Source organism: Dendronephthya gigantea, unplaced genomic scaffold, assembly GCF_004324835.1.
Source record: "Dendronephthya gigantea isolate DGI-Jeju-01 unplaced genomic scaffold, DenGig_1.0 000005F, whole genome shotgun sequence".
In the NCBI taxonomy this organism is placed as follows: Eukaryota; Metazoa; Cnidaria; class Anthozoa; order Malacalcyonacea; family Nephtheidae; genus Dendronephthya; species Dendronephthya gigantea.
The window spans coordinates 148058-174098 of record NW_021163015.1 but is presented as its reverse complement, the minus strand read 5'-3'; the positions used below and the strand labels follow the sequence as shown (position 1 = coordinate 174098).

At 36.4% G+C, this 26041-nt stretch overlaps 3 protein-coding genes across 3 annotated transcripts in view; all 3 read left to right on the top strand.

The window, feature by feature from the left end:
- The window catches only part of LOC114516310, a 42278-nt gene extending 38480 nt beyond the window's left edge, over positions 1-3798 (top strand). Inside the window, exons 9-15 of the mRNA XM_028535744.1 lie at positions 161-233; positions 468-692; positions 832-870; positions 1021-1155; positions 1867-1957; positions 2062-2439; positions 3330-3798. Of these exons, the coding sequence (XP_028391545.1) occupies positions 161-233; positions 468-692; positions 832-870; positions 1021-1155; positions 1867-1957; positions 2062-2439; positions 3330-3583 (1195 nt within the window). The 3' untranslated portion in view covers positions 3584-3798. The remainder of the gene's footprint in view (positions 1-160; positions 234-467; positions 693-831; positions 871-1020; positions 1156-1866; positions 1958-2061; positions 2440-3329) is intronic.
- The window catches only part of LOC114516313, a 94680-nt gene that overhangs the window by 42930 nt on the left and 25709 nt on the right, over positions 1-26041 (top strand). The window lies entirely within an intron of this gene.
- LOC114516319 (fibrinogen-like protein A) lies at positions 15597-23300 on the top strand. Its single transcript, XM_028535758.1, has 12 exons — positions 15597-15627; positions 16709-16790; positions 17092-17239; positions 17351-17472; positions 17587-17656; positions 17773-17845; positions 18006-18230; positions 18346-18384; positions 18547-18681; positions 21329-21395; positions 21483-21881; positions 22947-23300. The coding sequence occupies exons 7-12, from the start codon at positions 18153-18155 to the stop codon at positions 23204-23206; spliced, it is 978 nt and encodes a 325-aa protein (XP_028391559.1). The 5' UTR covers positions 15597-15627; positions 16709-16790; positions 17092-17239; positions 17351-17472; positions 17587-17656; positions 17773-17845; positions 18006-18152; the 3' UTR covers positions 23207-23300.

The window sequence follows — 26041 nt, the reverse complement described above, 5'->3', positions numbered from 1 at the left end:
ATTATTTACAAATTCGAAATAGCAACTGTAGTCAATAACGGTTTTCAGTGTCTTCATAGAATAGGATAGATTGTGCAGCGGAAATGTTTACTAAAGTTGAAATCCCATGATGCACGAAACAACCAACAAATATTTTTTTGACGATTTCTGTATATTACAGCTACAGTGTGGTGAGCGAAACATCTGGAATCAGTCGTAATTCAACTGCATTTATCGGCTGTGATAAAGGAGTGGTAGGTCAACTGTTATCCTTCCACACTTTGTAGATTTTAAATTCTCTGAACCATGCATATATCCTGCATACGTTAGCATTTTTAAACAAGGCTTCGAACTTTGCGGAGCCGTAAGATCCCAATCTTTGGCTTTGATGGCTGATAGGCGTATATAAACCATAAACCGAGACTTCTAGTTATGATAAAGTGTTGAGTTAATGTATGCACAATCCAAGGTGTCAATCTGAATTTTAGTGCTGCAGTTGTTTTAGTCCACCAGATAGCATAGACGATCTCTGTGGCACCGATTGTAAGGCAAAACCTGGCGCAACTTTGATAAAGAATGTTTATTCATGGTTCTGGGTGAGGACATCTTCTCCAAAAAAAGTTTGGAACAAATGCATGGATTATAAAGTTTCTGAAACTAACGGAGACGAGGTCTGGTACAAGTTGGTTGGTCAAAACGTTGTCCCTAAGAGAGTAAGTCAGCACGAACATTGCTTGCTTGTCCGTGGCAGAGATAACTGACTTATAATTATATTCATTGCAATTAGAATGTGTATTTTTGGAGGCACTTAAATGTGGGCGTTGCAAGTGATTATGTATTACTTCCTTTTAGGGTCGTTGTTCCACAAACGAGCCGCTTTTAAATGACGGAGTAAGTAATAACATGATATAATAGTAATAATTCCATGCTCTGGTCCATTCCGATCTAATTTTAAATCATCAAATACATATTGTTGTGCTTTCTATTGTACTTTACTTTCCTCTTATAAAAGAATTTTTGAATATTCCATTTTTGTGTCAGATTATAGTTGTTCCTGATAATGGAAGTGTTAGTAAAATTCCAGCCGTCTCAGGAATATTAAAATTTCGAAAAGACAATCAAAAACTTTATGTAAGATCAAATGAAAGGTGGAATGCGATTGCAGAAGAGAAAAAGGTAGTCGTAATAATTTATAATTTATAACCTCAAGCACGTGCGAAGCACCGCGCGAGGGTACTAATTCCGCTCGGAGATTACGAATTACACCCGGGTATTGTGACAGAACATAGCGGAATCCAAAGTTGTCCAAATACTATGTCGTGGCCGTTGGATGGTATTGTTAGTTATGCGCATGCGCGAAATTTGAATGGGAAAACACTTTACAAAATAAAATAATCAAAATTATTTATTTTTGAGCAATACCTATGAGCGATGAAAGAGAGAACGATATATAATCGATAAGCCTCCAAGTGTTTTAAACAATTAAGTGTCTTTGTTTATTCCGTATTTGCTGTCATTAAAATGTACAGTTTACAGTTATAGTATATGAGCTTGGTATGTCATTTTGCAAAGACATAACCGATCAACTTGAGAAGTCAGCTGCAAAACTCCAATATATTCGCTGCATAAATATTCGAAGAATAAGTACTAATATTATACCTGAAATTCAAATTGGCCAATCAAAAAACATTATTTCTACCATGTGACGAGGAGATTTTTCGTGGTATCGCATCCCAGCCCCCTATTTCCGAGCTATATAGGCGTGTGACATTAAATTCATCACACTGTGATATTAGATTGGTCCTACGCGACGTCTCGCGAGGACTAACCTGCACTCAAAAAATCACCTTAATTGATATGAATCAAATTCACTTTTGTCGTTTATAGCTTAACTCCGCCATTGCCACTCAAGTCAATGCTGCCGTCGCTAAACTTACATCACGTTTGGATAAGTTGAATCGGACAATGGAAATAAGAGGTTTTAACGACTAAATGTTATAACGTGACCTTAAACACAAATGCAACGATGCTATGGTGCATCCTCCAACTAAAACTCAGCAGATCTTTTTCTAATTTTGACAGCGAGGTCGAGTTGCGCTAGTTTGTATCGAACCGGAGCAAGAATCGACGGAGTCTACACAATAGATCCCGATGGTAAAGGTTCGTTTCAAGTCAGGTGTGATATGAGCACAGACGGGGGTGGCTGGACCGTGTTTCAAAGAAGACAAGATGGAAGTCAAGATTTCTACCTTGGATGGTCAGACTATAAAACAGGCTTTGGTGATCTTTACGGCGAGTTCTGGTTGGGCCTTGATAAAATACATCGTTTGTCCAATGGTCAAAATGTTCTAAGAGTTGATTTGATGGATTTCAATGGCGCTGAACGTTACGCTAAATATGGAACGTTTAGTGTGGCTGATGAATCAGACAAATACAGATTGAATATTGGCAGTTATTCAGGTAAATCAAACCCTCAGATAGATTTTGACATTTTCATTTATTCGTACATAATAGCAGCAATTACACGAATCACGCTAATTTCAACAAAAATAAGTAAGTAAGAACTATAAATCACGCAGTTTACATAACGCATAGGGAGATTTTAAACATCATATTTCATGGTTGTACGCTGGTTTTCACAGCTAATAACACCACCACTAGTTTTTGCATTGACCATATTAATTTTATGCCTTTTAATTATTTTTAATCATTCGTTTTAATTATTTTTGTGATCAAAAAATGAGCAGGTATAATCAAGCGATTCATAAAAATTTATTATCTTGCATTCTATACCATAAGATCAATAAGTCTCTGTGGTACTTTTGGGGCACAATGCGAGATTATTACACAATCATTTTGTGATTACGATTTGTTAAAGTTGAACATTTTATACTTCTTAATAAAACGAAGGATAACTAAGAATGGCTTAAAAATATTCTCTATTTCGTATGAATATGTCTAGCAATTTCACAAAACGCTTTGAGCACTAAAAACAGCATGGCCAGAAAATTGACCGAGTGGTTGACAAAATTACAGACCTTCAAGATGATTTAGAGTTCCAACGATTGACAAATGCAGCAGGTTTTCATACGCGTGAATAAACGCAATCCAATCAATACCGTGCAGATTAGCCGTTTAGAGATAGAGTAAACCAAACTGGTAAAATTGCAGGAAAGGCAGGCAATTTTGGTTTGCCTCGTCGAATTGAACCTACGTCGATGCGATTTAACAATAATGTCTCACCGCTACTACCCTACTTTGCATTTCATCATGCAAGATTTAAAAAAATAATATTACCTTTTGGATTATTTTTTTTTTCCATTGAGGAGTTTTATTGTATTTCTTAAAAGGTAACGCAGGTGATCCTCTTGATTATCACAATCAAATGCGGTTCACTACCAAGGATCGTGACAATGATGCTGGTAGTGATAATTGTGCAACGAGCTACAAAGGAGCTTGGTGGTACAACTATTGTCATATTTCTAACCTCAATGGCCTGTACCTGACTGCATTTCAGAATAGTGCCACCGGAATAAGATGGAACACCTGGCACTATGATTCTATGAAAAAGACAGAGATGAAAATTCGTCCAAACCAGTTCTAAGAAAAGGACCGGCTTTAGCAGGGACATAAACATTTGCCAAATACATACAGTGTGTTGATTTTTTTAATTGTAAACAGAATAATGCATGGAAATCAATCTGTGATTGTTTACTATCATTCTAGTCGCAAAAAATACTCTATTGGTATATAATAACGGTACTAGAAATACATGCATGCAGCAACCCCTCGCCATTTTAAACGAAGCAAAATATTTCGTGCGCTACCCAGACCTAACTTTCTACGCTAATATTATAAAATAACTCGTGCAAATTTTTCGGAAACAAAGACAGTCGTAAAGGTGAACAGAAATCACCTGTTTGCCTGCTGCATTACGTTGCAGTTTAAGTGAGTGTTAAACTTTTCTATAGCTAAACCTTCAAAACATCAAAACAGCACAAATAATTATAATAACTATACAAGCTCTAAACGTCGAATGTTGTTTTTCGATTATTTATTTTATTCAATGATTTTAGCAACTACATAAGCTGCAAAGTGATATTTGTTTTATCAAAACTCTGAAGTACACTTTTGAGAACTCTTTTAAAAGTTTAAGCGATTGATGTAAAGCCCTAAACGGTCGGTTAGCTCCTGGTAAAACGACATACCAAGCTCGTACTTGTCAAAATAACAATGCATTCTTACAGCAAACACTGAATAAACAAAATATAGACACCTACCACTTCAAAGATTTTAAACTACGAGTCGTTCCTATTTCACCAACTGTTTCTGTGCGGTGATGATCTTTAAATCTTTCATTATTGTTTTAATATTTGACTCCATGATTTCATTTTATATTTTTAAAAAATAGTTTGCAAAATGACGGTTAAAATGCTGACGCTATCATGCATGCTCTCTTCTTGTCTTAGCCAATCAGCAAGTTGTCGACGACCGTTCTTTCTTCGTTCAAATTTCGCGCATGCGCACAACTACCATGACCATTGAACGTCCATGACATTTGGGCAACTTTGGATTCCGCTATGTTCTCCCGGATCCCGGGTGTAATTCCTAATCTCCGGGCGGAATTAGTACCCTCGCACGGTGTTCCGCACCGGCTCAGGGATAATAAAGGCCGATCTACACGATGCGATTAGTCGCATACGATTCGTATGCTAGCGTATGTATTCGAATACATGTTTGTAAAGATGTCACATTTCAAATTTCGTTATAAACTGATGAACAGACAGAGTCACGTCACCAATGTTTTTCATACGTCCGGGTAAGAATCGTATAGGACAAATCGCATCGTGTAGATCGGCCTTAACAGACCTAAGTCATTGATAGTTACAAAGTATATAAAAATTCACGCTTGTTTACATTAACTCGGTTATCCGATGTTCAAAGAATTGTAAAATAACTTTGAGGTATTAAAAGTAGTCTTTATAAAACCTGTTTAAACATGTTTAAAAAAATAACCTTGATTTTACTGATAATCAAAATTGCACGTATCTCTTCAAAGAAATGTTCTTCAGGGATTTTTATTACTATTAGGAAAGGTACTACCTCGGTTGCTTTTTTTACTTAAAACGAATCGGGTTCCTAGTGTTGAAGAACTTTTTCCTTTGAAAATTTCCTTTCTCTAACCTATTTTGCTACTTTTAGGAGGTCCGTCTTTACCTCCAAAAGAAATCATATCAAATCATACCGTCAACTTTAGAACTCAACCGATAGAATTTTACAAGCTTTGCCAAAATGAACCGAAATGTGTTGGATTCAACTACAGAGACAAGATCAATGTTGTGAACTGTCAACTGACTAACATCACTGGAAAGGGAAATCACGTTGAAACAACGGAAGAAGGGGAATGGATACTAATGAACGATAATAAAGCGGTATGTAAAAGATATTTTAGATTTCCAAAATTACTGTTTGTTTATAAAAGTTTGTGTGCATTTCCAAAGGTCTCTTTACACAATCCTATTTTGTTGGATCCAATTTCCTTTCTGATGGATGTTTTTATAGTCCGTTAATTTTCTTGTATGTGGGCAGGAAATGCACTGAAGCTAAAGCAGTTCTGCTTTATCAATTACCTGCTATATTGCATACGTCAGAGGTTAATTGGATACAACAAAATTGGATCGTTTGAAGAGACGCTAAAATCAATCTCTTTCAGGAAAGAAGCGAGGACGAGAAGAGGAAAAATGACACTTCAGGTATTCTCAAGGAATTGACAATTGAAGTAAAACTTTCTCTCACTTCCCTCCCTTAGTCTCTTACACACGCATTATCATACGTTATTATTTATTTAAAACTAATTCACAGCCTTTTAATCCCTAACAGCCCATGCATGTGTGGAACTGCCATTTCTAACGAACGACGTCATAGCGTCAAATAAGCGATGCTTTCCGCTGTCGCGTTCTCTCTACATTCGTACACACACGTAAAACTTAAAATCATTTTTAAACGATACTTATGAAATCAACGATTGAATCTATAAATGCATTGCGTTGGATTCTGTTGAAGATTTGATGTGTTTTTTCTGCAATAAAAATAATTATATAACAACTTAGACGTTTCTTTTTATTCCAATGAATGTGCACTCTTACGTTTATAGAATATGCTGAAGTACACTGCTGCTCAGTTTGCCTAAGAATTTTCTATTCATATACATGCAAATTTAACTCTCTCTAAAGACTGGGACGACAGTCAAATAGTTTCAATTGCCAACAACGTCAGTTTTCAGGAAGGTATCGCACATCGATCTTATTCTTTGATATTTTCACAATTCTTTAGCTAGAAGCTGCGCCCATCTGTACGGATTAGGAGTGAGGAAAGATGGTGTTTATACCATCAATCCTGATGGCTTGGGATCGTTTCAAGTCAGATGTGATATGAGCACAGACGGTGGAGGCTGGACCGTGTTTCAAAGAAGACAAGCTGGAAATCAAGATTTCTACCTTGGATGGTCAGACTATAAAGCAGGCTTTGGTGATCTTGACGGCGAGTTCTGGTTGGGCCTTGATAAAATACATCGTTTGTCCAAATCTGGTCAAAATGTTCTGCGAGTTGATTTGATGGATTTCAATGGCGCTGAACGTCACGCTAAATATGGAACGTTTAGTGTGGCTGATGAATCAGACAAATACAGATTGAATATTGACAGTTATTCAGGTAAATCAAACCTTGGGATAGATTTTGACATCTTTATTTAATCGTACATAATAGCAGGTATGCAGTGATTACACGAATCACGCTAATTTCAACAAAAATATTTGTTTATATCAAGTCATTTAAGAACTATATATCACGCAGTTTATATAACGCATAGGAAGATTTTAAACATCATATTTCATGGTTGTACGCTGGTTTTGACAGCTAATAACACCACCACTAAATTTTGCATTGACCATATTAATTTTTATGCATTTTAATTATTTTTTTAATAATTCGTTTTTTTATTATTTTCGCGTGGCCAAAAAACGAGCAGGTAATCAAGCGATTCGTAATAATCAATTATCTTACATTCTATACCATAAGATAAATAAGTCTCTGTGGTTCTTTTGGGGCACAATGCATGATTATTACACATTTTGTCATTACGATTTGTTAAAGTTGAACTTTATATTTGTTAATGAAACGAAGGATAAGTCTAGCAATTGGACAAAACGCTTTGACCACTAAAAAGAGCATGGTCAGAAAATTGACCGAGCGGTTGATAAAATTACAGACCTTCAAGATGATTTAGAGCGCCCCAGATTGACAAATACAGCAGGTTTTCATACGCGGTAATGACCGCTATCTAATCGATACCATGCAGATTAGCCGTTTAGAGATGGACTAAACCAAACTGGTAAAATTGCAGGATAGGCAGGCAATTTTGGTTTGCCTCGTCGAATTGAAAAAATAATATTAACTTTTGGTTTAAATTTTTTTCTATTGAGGAGCTTATTGTATTTCTTAAAAGGTGACGCAGGTGATTCTCTGGCTTATCACAATCAAATGCAGTTCTCTACAAAGGATAGTAAAAATGATGCTAGTAGTTATAATTGTGCTACGAGGTGGAATGGAGCTTGGTGGTACAAAAGCTGTCATCGTTCCAACCTCAATGGCCTGTATCTGGGTGTAGGTCAGAATGATCGAAGGGGAATAAGATGGTTCCATTGGCACTATTATTCTATGAAAAAGACAGATGAAAATTCGTCCAAGCCAGTTCTAAGAAAAGGACGAGCTTTAGCAGTGATATAAACATCTGCCATGCAAGAACATTTTTTAATTGTAAACAGAAAAATGCATGCAAATCAATTTGTGATTGTTTACTATCATTCTAGTCGCAAAAAATACTCTATTGGTATAATAAATGTATAATAACTGACCTAGGTCCTAGTGATAGTTCTTAAGGATGCAAAATGTCAGATGTGTTTACATTAACTCGGTTATCCGATATTAAAATAATTGTAAAATAACTTTGAGTAAGTAGTCTTAATGAAACCAAGTTGCAAGAACATCCTAATTTCGGGATGTTTAAGCCTGCCAGAGATCATGTTGTTTACTTATTTGAATACTTCAAAGTCATTTCACGCCTGGTTTAATCTCGAGTATCCGAGATCATAAAACCCAACCAAATGAATAGGTTTGAAACTTTTGACTAAAATACAGTTTTGTAGTACCTGAACCATCAAAAGATGTGGTTGAAAAACAAGTCGGAAATCGTTCTCACAGTAAAAAATGTTACCAGGCAGCTACAAAATCAAAGGGGCTGCTTACAATAAGCTCAGTTAACCGGGATTCAAAGAAGCGAATGATGATTTTGAGGTATTGAAATAAGTATACAAACCAGATCCTGTGATGCAATCATCTTGACAATAGCTTGCACTTGTTTGATTTAATATAGACTTATTTCAATAGCTTAAAATCATCTTACGCTTTGCTAACCAGACACTTGTAAACAGGCCCTCAGTAACGTATTTCAAAACATCAATTGATGAATATTATGATTATAGGCTATAGCGAGACGATTCACTCCCGCGAGGAGTCTTTGTAAAACAATAAATATTTTAGATAGTTTTTAACCTTTTTATTATGCTAATATTATAGCTGTGGTTATAACATTGTAATTGTAATAATTGTAATTGTAAAAATTGTAAAATACATGGGCAGCTCAAAAACTGAATTGCGTATTTACAAGCTAATCTAAAATGAAAACACATTGACAGACACTGCAAACAATCTATATATAATTATTTAAAAATCTATATTTAAAAGTTCCCGTTAACTATTAAGATACCGATAAAAATTCGCCAAGTCTAACGACCATAGTTTATGGCGGAGGCCATGATAAAAATATCCCTGAAACGGTTTGTTCTCCAATTGGGGATTTTAAAATGCCTATTTTGTCTTAATTGATGAGCTCCTGACGTTCCAAATGTCAAGAGATGACGTTCCAATTCATTTAGGAGGTACTTCGGTAAAGCATAGAAGAATACTGGGATTGCATAAGTCAAAACAGATCGAATGCATGTAATGTAAAAGAGCACGAGATCTTTTCGAGATAGTTTAGCTCTTTTCAATTGCACAAGAAAGTATAGCCGTTTCGCTGCTTTCTTTATAACATTATTTATGTGAACATTCCACGATAGGTCGCTAGTTATTGTGACCCCCAGCACTTTTGCACTTCTAACGACTTCTAATTCTTTTCCGTATACATAAATCGGTTGAAAGTCTTCTTGGTTTCTTGCAAAGCATATCCGTAATTCTTTGCATTTTTCATCATTTAATTTCAGTTTATTATTTGAAGACCATTGGGCGACGTTATCAGCTATGTTTTGTGAATAACTCGGAAACCCCCTTTCTACGATTTCTGAAGATGTTGTATCATCAACGTACTTCCACAAAAGGGCATTTATATCGTTGTTATAAGAACTAAATCATTTATTAGCAGTAAAAATAACCACGGTCCCAACTTTGTTCCTTGTGGGACTCCGGAAGGAACTGAACCCCATTCAGAAAGACAGTTATCAGCAAGTTTAGTTCGTTGAAAACGGTTGGACAAAAAATCAATTATCCAATTTACTACACAGTTAGGTAAGTCCAAATCACAAAGCTTCTCGACAAGTATTCGATGGTCTATTAAATCAAAAGCCTTTCGGTAGTCGAAAAGTATAGCCCTAACAGTGGCGCTATTTCCATCAGTTCCTTTTGTCCAAACATAAACCATATGGATGAGAGCGTGGATCGTTGAAGATTTGGGTACAGCTCCGTATTGGTTAGGGTCCAGAATCCTTAGAACTGCAGGTTTTAAATAATCTTGTACCACAAAATTTTCGGCAACCTTTGACAAACATGCTGTTAAAGATATAGGTTTCAAATGTTTGTTTAGATTTTCCACAGGTTTTACCTTGGGCAGTGGAATTACATTTGCAACCTTCCAAATAGATGGAAGTTTCATTTCTTTAAAGGAAGAGTTGATGATTTTACTTACAGGAAACGCAAGGAGCATAGCATATTCTTTTAATAGCCAGTTCGGAATTTCATCCGGACCGCAAGCTTTTGATGGATTTAACTTTGCTAGAACTGCTTGGACTTGTAACTCCGACACTTTAGGGTATACACCGGGGATTCTTCTACAGGTAGACGATTTAAAGGATGGGGTAATCGATATTCTTCTAATGGGTCAAGAAAAGCTTTATTTATTGCGTCTGCTAAATCCACTCTACAGGGTGTATCAAAAAAAATGTCCCAAATGTAAAAATTCCGTTTTTCAGGATATTTTGCAGAATTTGGCAAATTTTTGTGTTCCTAGAGATAGTTAAGACTTATCTGGTATACCTAGGCCAAGTTTGGTTTTTCATTAACAAAATTATGTTACCGGGGGGGTGGTTCCTTTCCACTGATATTGAGAGGGCTTGCGCGCGAAAATGTGAAGCTAAGATTGAGATATTATTTAGCTGTCTAAAAGTAGGAAAGCTTTTTAATAAACTGTCAAAGTTTCAGGAAAAATAATGCAAACTGGGAGCAACGCGCGACGCCTAAAAGTGACAAATATTTCATTGCGCGCAGTGGATTAAATGCATCGTTGATTTTAGCGTGACCGATCTCATGCAAGGCTGGGCAAATGAATAAATTAAAGCGAGAAACTGAACAAGAAGACGAAGCGATTTAATAACAAGATTTTTATTCTTGATGTTAATCCTCAACATTTGCACCATTTCTTTCTAAGCAAACTGCAGCTCGTCTGAGCATGGTAAACACTGAACGGCGAACCACATTTGTCTGTCCTGCCTCAAATTATCCATTTCGTTCGAAATTCTTTCTTGCAAATCGCCTATACGCTACCACCGGAAAATCTAGGCGAATGGACAGACAAATGGTTCGCTGTTCAGTGTTTAGTATGCTCAGACAAGCCGCAGTTTGCTTAGAATGAAATGGTGGACATGCTGAGGATTAACATCACGAATAAATCGCTTTGTTTTTGTGTTCAGTTTCTCGCTTTAATTTATTCATTTGCCCACCTTGTATGAGATCGGTCACGCTAAAATCAACGATGCATTTAATCCACTGCGCGCAATGAAATATTTGTCACCTTTAGGCGTCGCGCGTTGCTCCCAGTATGCATTATTTTTCCTGAAACTTTGACAGTTTATTAAAAAGCTTTCCTACTTTTAGACAGCTAAATAATATCTCAATTTCAGCTTCACATTTTCGCGCGCAAGCCCTCTCAATATTAGTGGAAAGGAACCACCCCCCCGGTAACATAATTTTGTTAATGAAAAACCAAACTTGGCCTAGATATACCAGATAAGTCTTAACTATCTCTAGGAACACAAAAATTTGCCAAATTCTGCAAAATATCCTGAAAAACGGAATTTTTACATTTGGGACATTTTTTTTGATACACCCTGTAGAATAATTATCTACTCCTTCGACTTGGATTTGATTAATCAGATCGTCAGTAAAAGACTTGGAGCCACATAACCTTTTAACTTCATTCCACCACGTTTTTGGATTGTCTTGTTTCATATGTCCCACTTTAGACTGATAAAATTTAGCTTTAATCACTTTCCTTTCTCGGTTTACTGTATTTCTATAAAATTTGTACTGCCTTGACTCAGCGCCATGTTTGTGAAAGGCATTTTGCCGATTCAGAATTAAAGACTTTAAATGTGGGGTCATCCACGGGGCATCTGTCGAATTTACGCGAATCTTCTTAACCGGCATTAATATACTCAGTCCGGTGTGCAATACATTGTTAAAAATATTCACCAAATCCTCGCATGATTCCAAGGATGAAAATAGTGTAGGCCAACATATTCCACTCAAATACCTTCCCATCTCTGCCTTTCGACTAGACCGTTTATCACGCGTATATACGAATTTATTAACGTTGGAATGTTCTCTTTCTTTTCCCTCAGCCGTAACTGTATTATGATCTGAAAGACCAAACGGTGGAAATATACATGGGTTTTCGTAATAGTCATGCATATTGGTTAATATTAGGTCAAGAATTGCGTTCTTCCTTGTTGATTTCTTGACAATCTGTTTAAGACGGAAATGCTCTTTAATGGAACTGACATTTAAACGATTAAAATCACCTGCAATGATGATTGCGCAGTTTGGGTATATCGACTCAGCTCGTGCTAAACTTTGGAACAAATGTTCGCGCATGTGGTCGTTCTCGCCTGCTGTACAATGAGGATGGTAAATGACTGCGACAAGAAGACATGGGTAAGCGTTTGGGACGTATGTGAAGCCAAAAAATTTCATGGTCTTCGCAACAGGAAAGTGACTCCAATTTTTTATACTTAAAACAATCGTTTTTTATATAAATACCAACCCCACCATAGCTATCAGACAAGCGATCTTTCCTCATAAAGGAGTATCCATCAATATCCACAACCCCGTCTGTAATAGTTGGTCGCAACCAAGTTTCAGTAACAAAAGCAATACTTATCTGATTGCGATTAAGAAAATCTTGTACTTCTTCGATTTTGGGCACCAAGGCTCTAACATTTGACACCATAATCTTAGGAACATAAAATAGATTTTTCTCTTTTTTGTTTGGTATGGTGTAAGTATCAGAGGCAGTACAATCTAAACTAGTGTCTCCATTCGGCGAGGGAAACCTAGAAGTCTGATTAGGGCTGAAACAAGGTCTAAATGCTTTCTCCAGGATCGTTTCCGTTCTGACAATGCGTTCATTCGAAAAAAATTCCGGTGATGCCTTGGATGTGATTTATTTCGTCTGAAGGGTGGTTTCGAATATGTCTTAAAACGGCTATCCTGCCCATATTGCCGCTTAAATTTAAAATTTTGGTGATGTCTTTGATGCGATCCGTTTGATCTGTAGGGTGGTTTGGGAATTGTCTTATAACGGCTATCCTGCCTAGGCAGATGCTTGGATTCGAAGTCTTGCATTGTCTTTTCAAGTCTTGCCACGCTTGTAGCTCCAGGAGTTTTATGAGTAGTCATCGTACATATGCGAGTGTCAAATAACTTGTTTTGGTTGGTACGATATTCCTGCAATTGTCTATCAATTTTTCCCGCTACTGACAGATGTTCAATGGTTGTATGACTTGAGCTTTATAATTGATTATTTTCTTCGATAACAACAATATCTTTATCGTTGTCTAGTTGTGTGTTTTTGTGGCCTTGTTTGTTACAATAATCTAGCTGTTCGTCAATTTCCTCTGTTACTGGTAATTGATCAATGATTATATAATTAGGGCTTAACACACGATCGTCGTCAATAACAACTACGTTTTCGTTGTTTTTTTGCATACTAATCAAGTCATTAGTATCAAATACTTTAGAGTTTAACTGATGCTCATTTTCATCATGTGTGGGTGGCATGTTAATGAGTTCAGTATTACCCGTGGTGTTTACTGAGCCGTTTCGATATAAATCAAATTCTTGCTGAAGGCGTTTAACTTCTTGCTCTAAACATATATTTTTGAACTTTTGTTCCTCGAGATCAACTTTCAATAGCGCTATTTCATTACTTAGTTCACATACCCTCGGTGTCGTTGCATTCCTCTGCGAATTCATTAAACTTTGCATTGAGTCCACTCTGCTTTTCAAAACTTCCATCTCCAAATTTAAATTGTCTAGACACTCATTGAAGTCAATGAAACCGGTTTGGTCCGCCAGTATATTTGTACAAAGTTTTATTAAACATTCTTTTGCTCGCTTTCCAACATCACCATTAAAGGTCAGAGTGTTGTGCTTACCGCGGGATACCATATTACTACGAAATCGGATGTAGAGGAATCAAACCTTTTTGCGCTGCTTCCTGGCAGCCACCATTTCCCGTGTTGACAAAAGACATTTTCGATAAATACTTTCAACGAATCGTAATTATTGCACCATTTTGCTCTTGTTCCATCATAGACAATTTTCTTAGATGATATATACACTTTTAATTGATTTAAATCAAAGTTATCATTGAAATTATTGACAATTTTGTCAGAAGAGTCTTCAACACGACCGTCCGCCATGTTAGTATGGAACATTACTTAGAAGATTCTATCGTATTTAGAATAAATGAATAATAGCCTATATAGTCACCTCATATCATTAACCAGGAGGGTTAAGCCGAGTAAAAATCATCCTGTGGACACCGTTAACATGGTACCGGGTTACTATCGAAACAGGTGAGATTTGTTTGTTGTGACGGTAGAGATTAAGTTATAACAATCGTAATTTATTCGCAATAACCCATGAAAATCATTGTTTATTCAAAAATGACAGCCTGCAACGAAGCTTGGATCTTCAATGCGGCAATCAATGAACTCAGATTGTATATTAAAAGTGTTGCAGACTTTCTGTTCGTATTTTGTTTACAAATAAACGCACTTGCTGATCATACATTGAACTCGAAATTTCAATTTCAATATTGAAATTTCCCGCTCATTGTATGGTTCATTATTTGTGAACAAGACACTCACAACAGTCTCTAACCCTTATATCAAATCCATCGAATTATTAGGCATTTGCTATTAACTTATAGACTTAATTTTCTCCTAAAGCAAAGTAATAACGGGTGGCCAAAACTCGATTTTCCCGCAGAGGAAAATAATAATATACATGCAAGCAGTAGGATAGCGTAAATAGCAATCGCTAGCTATATTTCTTGGGTTATGCGCTTGTTTAAATGAGTCCCTCACCAGAACCAGAACCAATAGCGTTGTTATTAAAGTGTTTTGAATTTAAAATTTATCTGTGTGATTCATTCTGACTACCCCTAGATCCCCCACCGAGCATTAAAGCGACTTTCTTATACCTCGCTGGCTGTTTTGGGAAGCGGTTACTTTATTTCAGTTACACTACATTTTTAGGTGTAGTCTTTGATGAGTGCTTAGCCTGGAAGGATCATATAGATACAATAACCGAAAAAGTTATAGAGTCATGAAGAATAATTACAAAACTGCGCTATTATACAAACCAAAATACCTTAAAATTAATCTACTATGCATTGGTCTATCCATATCTAATACATGGTAACTTGCTTTGTGAAAATACATACAAAAAACGAATTCAAAAACTCAAAAATATTCAAAAGAAGATTATACGTTTAATGACATTTAGCATTCACTTGGAAGTTGGATCATACTGAAAACCGTGAAAACATATTTCAGCATCTGAATATATTGAACTTAAGGAACTTACCTGATTTTTTTGCAAACTAGCTACTATACCTCAAATAGGGAAATAAACATAACACGAGAAATTCTATGAAATTTCATATAAGTCTTATCAAAGAACAAACTATTTGAATAATACTAATGAATATACATACTATTTACTCTCAATACTGTACCAAAAAACTTTATTATATATTCATTGCACTCATTTCACGCACTTACTTTTATTTGTAATAGGATCCTTAGCTGTAATGTAATATATCTAAGAATGGTTTTACTAGGGGTCTTAATCAAAAGCCTTTTGATGGTTTCTAGTAAGCCCCTAGCTCTAGATGTAAACATGTCATATACATCAGTTGAATTCTATTTGAGATCTTTTATCACCCAGTGGTAAGGTCGGACACAGTTTAGATAACCGCGTCTATTTCAGAAGCTCTTCGTGTGAATTTATCGTGGTTGAATGTGATATGAGGTGAGTTTAGATAATGCTTTGATTTTCACGGACTTACGAAAACAGGCTAAACAGCTGCAAATACCTATTTATTATATAATGACGATACTAACTCTTCTGACGAATACCCTCAGGTCGAAACGTCGAGAAGTGTTTTGTCTATTTTGACAGTTGTTATAACACATTTGATGCTAAGTCGTTTGAAGACGCTGCCACGCTACTCCTTGGTTATATTGGAAATTATATAATGTAAAATGATTAGCCGAATTCATATACTAGAGACGGAAAACTCATCTAGCTTAGACGGGAAAGTTCGTAAAAACCCATCTAAATATGAATAGGAATGGACTGATAAATCTACACTTGTGATGCATGGATCGGGTAATGCTAAAAGTGTATCGTAATTATTACGACAAAATTTAAAATTTTTTGTTTGTTTTCTCTTAGCCTTGTTTCGCTCTTGATCGTGTTGATATTTCAGAAACTCGTTTCATTTATCCGTCTAAATGTCTAAATTCGTTATTTAGTATAGTTTTGCTGATTTAACAACATCCGTTTCAGCCATAAATATAAGACAGAGCTTGTTTTGTTTACGTAATTACTTATGAGGTTTAAACAATCGCAGATAAATCAACACATATTAATAACATAAATATTTAGTAGCTAATAGCTGAGTGTATTCCTTACAATCGTCTATATATCTTTAGCTACGCATGTGCGCAGATGAGAAATAAAAACGCATATTGTGTAATGTGTTTTGTTGTACATTAAAGCCGCCATTATAACTATAAATTCATTATGAAAACCTATTGTTATATGAGAAACATTTTTAACGCTATTTAAAGTCCTTAAAGTCTTGTATGCACGCTCTAGCATGTCCTGACATGAGTGACCTCGGCTCTAAGGTTCGACTACATTTATAGCAAACAGTGGATTGCCATTTAGATGTTAATATCGATATACTAAGATCGGGAGTCAGCCATTTCTACGACATAATAACGCCACTGGGATTAAGAATATTGCTTGCACTGACTTTTATATCAATACTTGTGAACCTATAGCAAAGTGTTTAATATTTTTTTTAACTACGAAAACAATCTAGCGCAATAAACATGCTTCGTTTGAAACTGCTGGTAATCAATGTCCTGATCTCATGGATCTCATTTGTCTCTCTTGAAAAAAAGGTTAGATAATCTCGATGTTAATTATTTTATTGTTTGTCATCTCATCATTGATTCTTTTAATATGCCTCACTAAACAGAGTTTACAAACTTTTTTCTTAGTAGTTAGTACATAATAATGTAGTTTCATATTTCATTGTTAGCGTCCTTTTAACATTTGTATTCTACCTGATGAAGGCTAAAGACTAATAGCTATAAGCTTGTAATAAATTAATATTCCAATCAGAGATCCTTTCTCAATCGTTAAACAAAGTTGTTTTTCCCGGATTGTCCAAAAAACAAATTTGTTGATGTATCTTGACAGATTGTGGACATTCAAACAGGTTATGATCCTGGCTCGTGTGGCAAGAAGGAACATGGTTTGTTAAAATTGATCAAAGATCGTTCAAACAATGATAAACTGTTAATTTGCAAGAAAGAAAATGGAGTTTATACCTGGAAAACAACGGACGGTAATGTTCTATGTGTAATGTGTTTTAAAGTTCCACAATTTCAGTCTGTGAATTCCCGACGATTTGTTTAGTTTTTCGAACCGCACAAATGAACAACTATTTCGACTCTAGGTTCCAGTCCCTCTGGCGAATATTTCAACCCTGGCTACGACTGTACGGATATTCTGAATAAGAATTTTGAGTCTCGAGATGGATTTTATTGGATAAATTTGAATAAAGGTGCTCCCAAGAGGGTTGGTGAATTTGTCATTGGACGTATTTGTATTGCGATCCCTGAGTTTTTTTTTATAAATTCTCGCCAAGCAGTGCTTGCTCTTGCCGATTCGTAATTGTTTTCTTTACCGCAGGTTTATTGTGACATGACAACAGATGGAGGAGGATTTGCGCTGATTGGCGCTGATTGGCCTGATCTTTCAGGTATAACGAAGCATCGAGGTTTTGATGTACAGCAGAAATCGCATGAGGAAAGTGTCAACAAAACAGAGATAGATGATGTTTTGAAATATTTAGTGATTTCTGTATCATTATTACAGCTACAGTGTGGTGAGCGAAACATCTGGAATCAGTCACAATTCAACTGCATTTATCGGCTGTGATAAAGGAGTGGTACGTCAACTGAACTGTTGTCATTCCAGACTTTGTAGACTTTGAAAAAGCCTTCGAACTTTGCATAGGCGTATAATCTCAAACTTCTAGTTGTGCATAAAGTTTTGTGTCCTTATGTGCCTATATTGAACTGAATCTAAAGAATCATTCTGCATTTTAGTGCTGCAGTTGTTTTAGTCCACCAGATAGCACAGAAGATCTCTGTGGCACCGATTGTAAGGCAAAACCTGGCGCAAATGTGGTAAAGAATGTTTATTCGTGGTTTTGGGTGAGGACTTCTTCTCCAAAAAAAGTTTGGAACAAATGCATGGATTATAAAGTTTCTGAAGCCAACGGAGAGAAGGTCTGGTACAAGTTGGTTGGTCAAAACGTTGTCCCTAAGAGAGTAAGTCAGTATGAATTTGCTTCCCTGTCCCTGGTAGAGATAATTGACTTATATATTAATTGGCATTACAGTGTGTATTATCTTTCCTGTGATTATCTACTACTTCCCCATTTAGGGTCGTTGTTCCACAAACGAACCACTTTTAAATGATGGAGTAAGTATATAATAACACCATTATGCTGGTAATAATTCCATGCTCTGGTGCATTCCGATTTCATTTTTAAATCATTACTATCAATTGATGTTGTGCTTTCTACCGTATAAAATCTCATTTCTACTTATGAAAGAATTTTTGAATTTTCCATTTTTGTCTTAGATTATAGTTGTTCCTGATAATAAGACTGTTGGTAAAATTCCAGCAGTCCCAGGAATATTAAAATTTCGAAAGGACAATCAAAAACTTTATGTAAGATCACATGAAAGATGGAATGCAATTGCAGAAGAGAAAAAGGTAGCTACCGTATTATAATTATTTAGGAGCCATCTCTATTATATCATTTTTTACCGTCCCTATAAAAGCTTGTCCTAATCATTCATCGTTTATCTCAAATCGAATATTTTTCAGCCAAAAGTTCCCACTTCTTTTGTGCTTTTACTCTCCCTTTTAGGTCCTGTCTTTTCTTTAAGATTATATCATTATAGCTTGCTAACCTATCTTCAATTAGCAACCTCATCGTCATAGCGGTTGAAATTTGTTTGGATAATCATGTGATGGCGAGTACAATTCGGCATTAAAACTGTAGTATATGAACATAGGTAGCCCAGAAATGTTTTCCGGCGTTCTCGGGGCGCTCGCTCGTGACTCGTGTACGCGAGTCTACACGGTCTATTAGGGCAGTTTTCAAGTTGCGCGTTTTAGTTTCAAACGCAGGTACACGCACATAAAAGTCTAAATCCTGTTACATGTCACCATTAAAAAAACTAATTGAATATATCGAAGGAACTTAGTTTTCTGCATATTTTAGTATGCATTATTTGACCTAGATATTAAATTAAAAAAATTTAAAAGTACGTGTAGTTTTCCGAACGTGTACGTGCGTATAAAAAACGTGTAAGTGGAAAGCAGCCTTTATTATGACAAGATTGGCAAGTTTTTTTTGCTAACAGGGACCGCGGGGCAGAGTGGCTCAACCAATAATTTTTCTTAGTTCGTCTTTAATTTCGAATGTTTTTTAGTTCGCTCAAATTTACAAGCAATATTTTTAGCAATTTGAATTTTTTGCTTACAAGTATATGCAGTGTATCTTGAATTACTAACCAATTCAAAGAAATGGGTATTCTAATTTTCAACGATATCTCTCGTAATAAATCCACCATGTTTACAAATGGATTAAAATTAGTTATGTTCAGTACATATGTTTGGCTAAAATAAAAAAAAAAGAGACAAATTTAAGACAAGTATTTGACCATTAAAACAGCGTGGTTATTCTTGTCAAAATATTTGACATCATAACCAAAGCATGGTTACATTTTCCGGTATATTCGACCATGGTCGAATGTAGCGGTTTTCCGGCCATATCCGATGCTTCCAAGTTGCAACTTTATATAGATGTTTGTATAATTATGAGCACCAAACATGCTTGAAACTTAACATAGGACCTGGCAGCATTTGACCATTAAAACAGCGTGATTATCCATGGTCGAGTATACCGTTTTTTGGCCATATTCGACCATGGTCGAGTATTCCGTTTTCCGGAACCAAAGCATAGTTACATTGTTTCATGTTTGTATATGAGCGCCAAACATGCTGGAAACTTTACATTGGACAAGCATTTGACCATTAAAACAGCGTGGTTATCCATATCAAAATATTTGACATCATAACCAAAGCATGGTTATATTGTTTAATGCATGTTTGTATAATTATGAGCGTCAATCATGCTGGAAACTTTACAAAGTATCTACTATTTCAGAGGGCCATTTCAGAGTTCTATGTATATTTCAAAATTTTCCCGGACTCGATCTCCTAGCAGGCGCGCGGTTCCGAGCCCCAGCAATACGAAAAACGCTCCGCGGTCCATGACTAAAATATACTACAACGTTTGCTACGACTTGAATATCTTGCAAATTACAAATCGGTTTAAACGTCGGTAAGGTATATTCTTGTTATCTTGCACGTTTGCATGGAGACATCAAATAAGTAAATTGGCTTGCAGGTACACCACGTAAGCATTTAATACTGCAAAGTTTCGGTTCGTTACCCGGACCTTCCTCAGTGCAATATCAATGAAGCCCCGGGTTAACGTACCGAAAGCTTTACAGTATTATTTACTTACGTGGTGTGCCTATAAGCTAATTTTTTATTTTCAATTCAAAAACATGATGACACTGGCGTAGGGTAGGTGACCCCATGCGGGATAGTTTCGATAAAATTTTGCTAAAATCTCGCGAAACATTTGCTTCTTCAACATCCTTAAAATTAACGTTGGCTTCTTCAGCATCCTTAAAATTACCGGGATTTAAACCGATTCAATTTTTGCATTTTTTTATTTTAAATTTGCAAGATATTCAGGTTGTAGCAAACGTTGTAGTATATTTTAGTAAAGAAACTTTCCAACCTTGACATAATAATAGACCGAGTAGACTCACATACAAGTGCGAGCGCCACGAGAACGAAAACATTTTTGGGCTCCTATGGTACGAGTAATGTTTGGCCAAAATTGGATGAGCCGGCGGGAGCGAGTACATTGTACATTGACACAATTCTGGGGCGATGTACGTTGGCTCAATTTTCGTTTACCTCTTCCGCTTTTCTTATTTCCTCCAGGGTTGATTTTAAAAACCTAGTTTGACCTTGATGACGGCCTTACACCGCCGTGGCATACTTTCATCTCTTATCTCTTGCACTATCCCATTGACATTGTCCCACACGGATTTTCAATAGGGTTAAGGTCTTTTGTGCATGTGTGCAGTTCAATCCATTTCTGTCACCCCCTCCTCTTGAAACCATTGCTTAATTGACTCTCTTGGAGGTGTAGCAAGTTGCAGTACGGTATACTGAAATAATACGATATATGCGATAATAGCAAGATTTGATCAGATCTTTTTGACTGCCAGTGTATTATAAGCTTTAATCATTAACTTTTTGTCGTTTATAGCTTAACTCCGCCTTTGCGAAACTTACGGCTCGTTTGGATAACCTGACTCGGAATTTCGAAGACAAAGGTTCCGTAAAATGATAATTAAATAGATTATGTGCGTCCTAAATCATGACAACGAGTTGATAGAGTGCTTTTTCATGATCCTCTATAGAAGCTTGTATTCAAACTCATGCAGCCAGTTGCGCCCATTATTATAAATGCGGAATGAGACAAGACGGTGTTTATACGATCAATCCTGATGGCCTGGGATCGTTCCGAGTCTATTGTGATATGAACAGGGACAAGGGAGGCTGGACCGTGTTTCAAAGAAGACAAGATGGAAGTCAAGATTTCTACCATGGATGGTCAGACTATAAAGCAAGCTTTGGTGATCTCAACGGCGAGTTCTGGTTGGGCCTGGATAAAATACATCGTTTGTCCAAATCTGGTCAAAATATTCTAAGAGTTGATTTGATGGATTTCAATGGCACTGAACGTTACGCTAAATATGGTACGTTTAGTGTGGCTGATGAATCACACAAATACAGATTGAATATTGGCAGTTATTCAGGTAAATCACATTCTTCAGGTAAATCAAAATATCAAGTACTTGTTTATAATCAACTAAAGACTAAACATAGGAGCCGTGATAACACCAAATTTTTGCATTGATCATATTTTTCCACGGCTTTTGTTTAGTCTTCACTAAATTGCATTATATTTCATAAGATGATGTGCAAGGTTTTTACACCTTTCGTCATTTACGATGAGGAGAAACGGTGGCAAGCAAATGCACTCCTATTCAAACTGGAAATTAGCAGGTTGCGGAAAAAGCAGCTATACGTTCAGCAGCAATAGAACATGTGTTAATAGCATACTAGAACAGATTTTTTTCGCGGGTATTGAAGGATTTTGGAATTTTCATTATAAAATAACATGTATATAACGCATGTTCTGATTGGTTGAAGCCCGTGTTTGGATCAGGCCATCCAAAACACGGAAATTTCGCGGGAATTTAAAAACAAATTTATTATGATTTGTTATTTTATAAAACAATTATTTGATGGTTTCGGTATTTGGATGATCTGATCCAAACATTTAGGAATATTGCTCGAGTTAAGAAAAACTCACGCGCTTTTCTTAACTCTCGCAACATTCCTGCGTGTTTGGATCAGGCCATCCAAACACGGAAACCATTAAGTAATTGTTAATTCAAGTATCCTTAGCTTATAAACTTCATGTGATGAGTAAACGAAGGAAACTCATAAATAAAAATGGTTTGAAATATAATTCTGCATTTCATATTACATGTCGGGCATGCAGCAAAATGCTCAGGACACTAAAAACAGAATCATTATGAATGATCCGTGACTGAATAACCTACAAGGATTTGCCTACGAAATTTTATCAGATCCTCAATAAAGATATTTTTCACCCATTTCAACCTTCCATCTTAGTCTTATTGGGCATAAGATGGAGATTCGCTATTACGATTTTAGAACGAGGTCTAATAGCAAATTACTTTCCAGAAGGGCCCCATTAGCATTTAAATAGTGTTATAGAAAATTTCAAAAGATCACTTTCTGTTCTTAAATGTTATTCATTGAGAATTTTTTATTATAATTATTCTTAAAAGGTGACGCAGGTGATTCTCTGGCTTATCACAATCAAATGAAGTTCTCTACCAAGGATAGCGACAATGATGCTTGGGGTAGTAGTAATTGTGCGACGAACTACAAAGGAGCTTGGTGGCACAAAGACTGTCACTATTCAAACCTCAATGGCCTGTACCTGGGTGCAGGTCAGACTAGTACAAGCGGAATAAACTGGTTCCATTGGCGTTCACGGCATTCATTAAAAAAGGCGGAGATGAAAATTCGTCCAAGCCAGTTTTAAGATAAAAACACTTTAATCGCCAAGAACGTGAGTTTGAGGATGTTTTTGTATTTCAAATTGGTTATTATGTGATTTAATTCCGAATTAATTAATGTCGCAGTATTTTAAATCATTATTTAATTAATATTAAAGGCGGGTTAGGCCTGGTTTCCACTTCAACCGTATCGTAGCGAAACGTAGCGTATCTCATTGTTTAAATCTTTAGTTCTGGTCGAATACTTCGGAAACAAAGAAATACGCTACGTTACGCTACGATATGATGGAAGTGGAAAACAGGCTTACAGTCGCTTCTGCACCTCATGACAATGGTTCTGCTCATGACAATGAGTAGTCTATACTTGTTTCAAAATTGCTCAAATTTCTCACATAATAATAATAATTTATTTTTACAAACATCCATAATAGTAATAATTACATATAAAAGTAAAAAATATCAAGTTTTAATAAGGATCGGTATTTCCTTCCTTGTTTGGGTATTTACAGTTAAAAATAAGACTAGGAAAAGATGAATAAAAAAAATATGTACATAGTAATACCTACAAATAGAAAAAATTAATTAATGCAAGCTATGGCGTTTTGCTCTGAAAAGTCAATGTCGTTTGTTTCGTAAGTTCTTCTAATGCTTCGAGATCCTCTTAAACAAAGTAGGGCTGAACGTATAAGAGCAAAAGAAACTTTGGCCCTGACCCATTGCATTGTAGTTGTATAATTTTCCCCTTTCTTCGTCGCTAAGAGGTCAGATAATCGCTTGTGATACGTTTTAAATTCCTCTCCAATTCCACCTGTGGTCCAAAAATTAAGGGTGTGAATGTTCCTTGCTCCACTTCCAATACCCGACTACCATACTTGCGTTTCTTTTCATTCTCGTGTTGCCTGTAGATTTGCTCGGGGCTCTGTTCAAGATATGAATCTGCATTTGGGTGACATACCCTAACATCAAAGAATGCAGATCGTTGTCTCTCCCAGAAACCACGTGCATGTACATCTAAACGGGCATCTGGAGCTCTGTTAGCGCCCCTATTTAGTGTCTCTCCGATGATTGGTTGGAGGAGTGGTTCCACTTGGACATCATTGCATACAGTGCTTAGTAATTCAGCCTCAAGGTCGCGCAGTTCGTTGTGTCGTTGTATCACAAAACCTCCTCTCTTGCATATTATGGCATGGTCCATATCAAATACGTCTCCACATGGACATATCTTTGGTAGGTCAGAAATCTCCCAGTTATACCTCATCTTTATCGCATCTTTAAATTCACGCTTGTTGAGATCATAGTTCTGATCCTTTATAGGTACCACCGTGAGCCAACTTGATGCTCCTTTCTCTGATGCTAGTTCTGCAGATCTCGCGGATTTCGGGGATAGTGTACTCTTTACTTCTCCTGAACGCCTCCTTAGCTCTTCGTTTATCATTGCTCTTGCGTGAGATTTTGCGGATTGCACATCTACCACATCTGGAATTTGATGGTCTTGAGCGACAATATGGCGAACGAGGGGCTGTGTTACAGTGACAGATGCTTCGTATTCTAGACTAGAAGCTTCAGATGGATTTACCAAGCCTAGTCCCCCCATACGCACTGGGAGCGCGAGCAGGTTACGCTCTTCAGTAGTGACTGGCCGATCTGTGATAACAGGAATCAACACTTCTGATATCGCACATTCCAAGGGCGCAAGTAGATCAGTGATATCGGGAAGAGTCCGTAGGAAATACGTCCAGCGGTGTCGCAGGCCGAAAGTAAAGGCCGCGTAGCTCGCCTGAGGCTCAAATTTCTCATGTTTTGTAATAAACTCTTTCTCATATTCATTTAAAAGTATAGCGAACTAAAAGCGTGTCAAATATTCTGAAAGTTTTTGATATTTTAGGAAATATATACGGATTGGAAATGTGAACAAAGCGTTTGTTAACATTACGGCCAGACTGCGCCCTACCTTTAAGTGATGGTAATTAATGAATAAATTATAGCGTGCAATAATACGTTTGGCCATTTAGACATCAACAGTCCAGCACCATGCACTGCCATTCACAAAGGCGTGAAAAACATCTCATATATTTGACCTCTTCCCGCATAATGTGATTAGTCAACGTAAGAGATCGGGAGTGTACGTTTTCGAAACGTCATGCAAGGTTAATCTGAATTAAGATCTCTTACAAGTCGGGGCACAAAACACTGTTTGGCTGCTATCCGCGTTATTTCAAAAGCTTTATATCTGGTAAGTTGAATGTCGTTGTCATTTTTATATTCATCCGTAACTGCTTCTGAAACTACACCATATATTATACATATATACCAATGTTATGATTTTCTTATTCAATCATGCATAAAAATTCCGACGACATTCGTTTAAACAAGAAAATAATATATAATTTTATTTCTATAATATCTTTAGTTATAAGAATTAAGGGTTTATTTCAGAAATCATGGGTATCTCGACAGGTATTGATAACATATTGGGCTAATAATGAAGTGTATTTTTCAGGGTTTGAAATCGCAAAAATTTTCAGCCGATTGTAATTAAGCACTTTGAAATAGTTTGTCTCATTTTTCCCTGACAAATCTGACAAACAAGGTCAGTTTAAAAGTTTCATGCAATCCATACATATTTTGCGAATAGCACTATAAACCCGTTTGTGGCATGCTATACAACATATAATTCACGAACGAAGCTCCTCCGAAAACCGCCGTGTCGATATACCTTTTCGACAATAAATTAGCTCAACAAATGTAGAAAATCAGAGAAAACGTATTATATTCTCCCACTGCATGAATGTACAATCCAAAATCTCACTTTCTTACTAACGCAGTTCAAAACAGCAAGTACTCTCAGCAGAAATAGAGAC

Bases quoted from the DNA above. Each gene is read 5' to 3' on its own strand.
- LOC114516319 (XM_028535758.1), top strand. From the start codon at position 18,153: ATGGATTATAAAGTTTCTGAAGCCAACGGAGAGAAGGTCTGGTACAAG. The intron at 18,385-18,546 runs GTAAGTATATAA...TTTTTGTCTTAG, and splicing joins AACCACTTTTAAATGATGGA to ATTATAGTTGTTCCTGATAA. The intron at 18,682-21,328 runs GTAGCTACCGTA...TGTCGTTTATAG, and splicing joins CAATTGCAGAAGAGAAAAAG to CTTAACTCCGCCTTTGCGAA.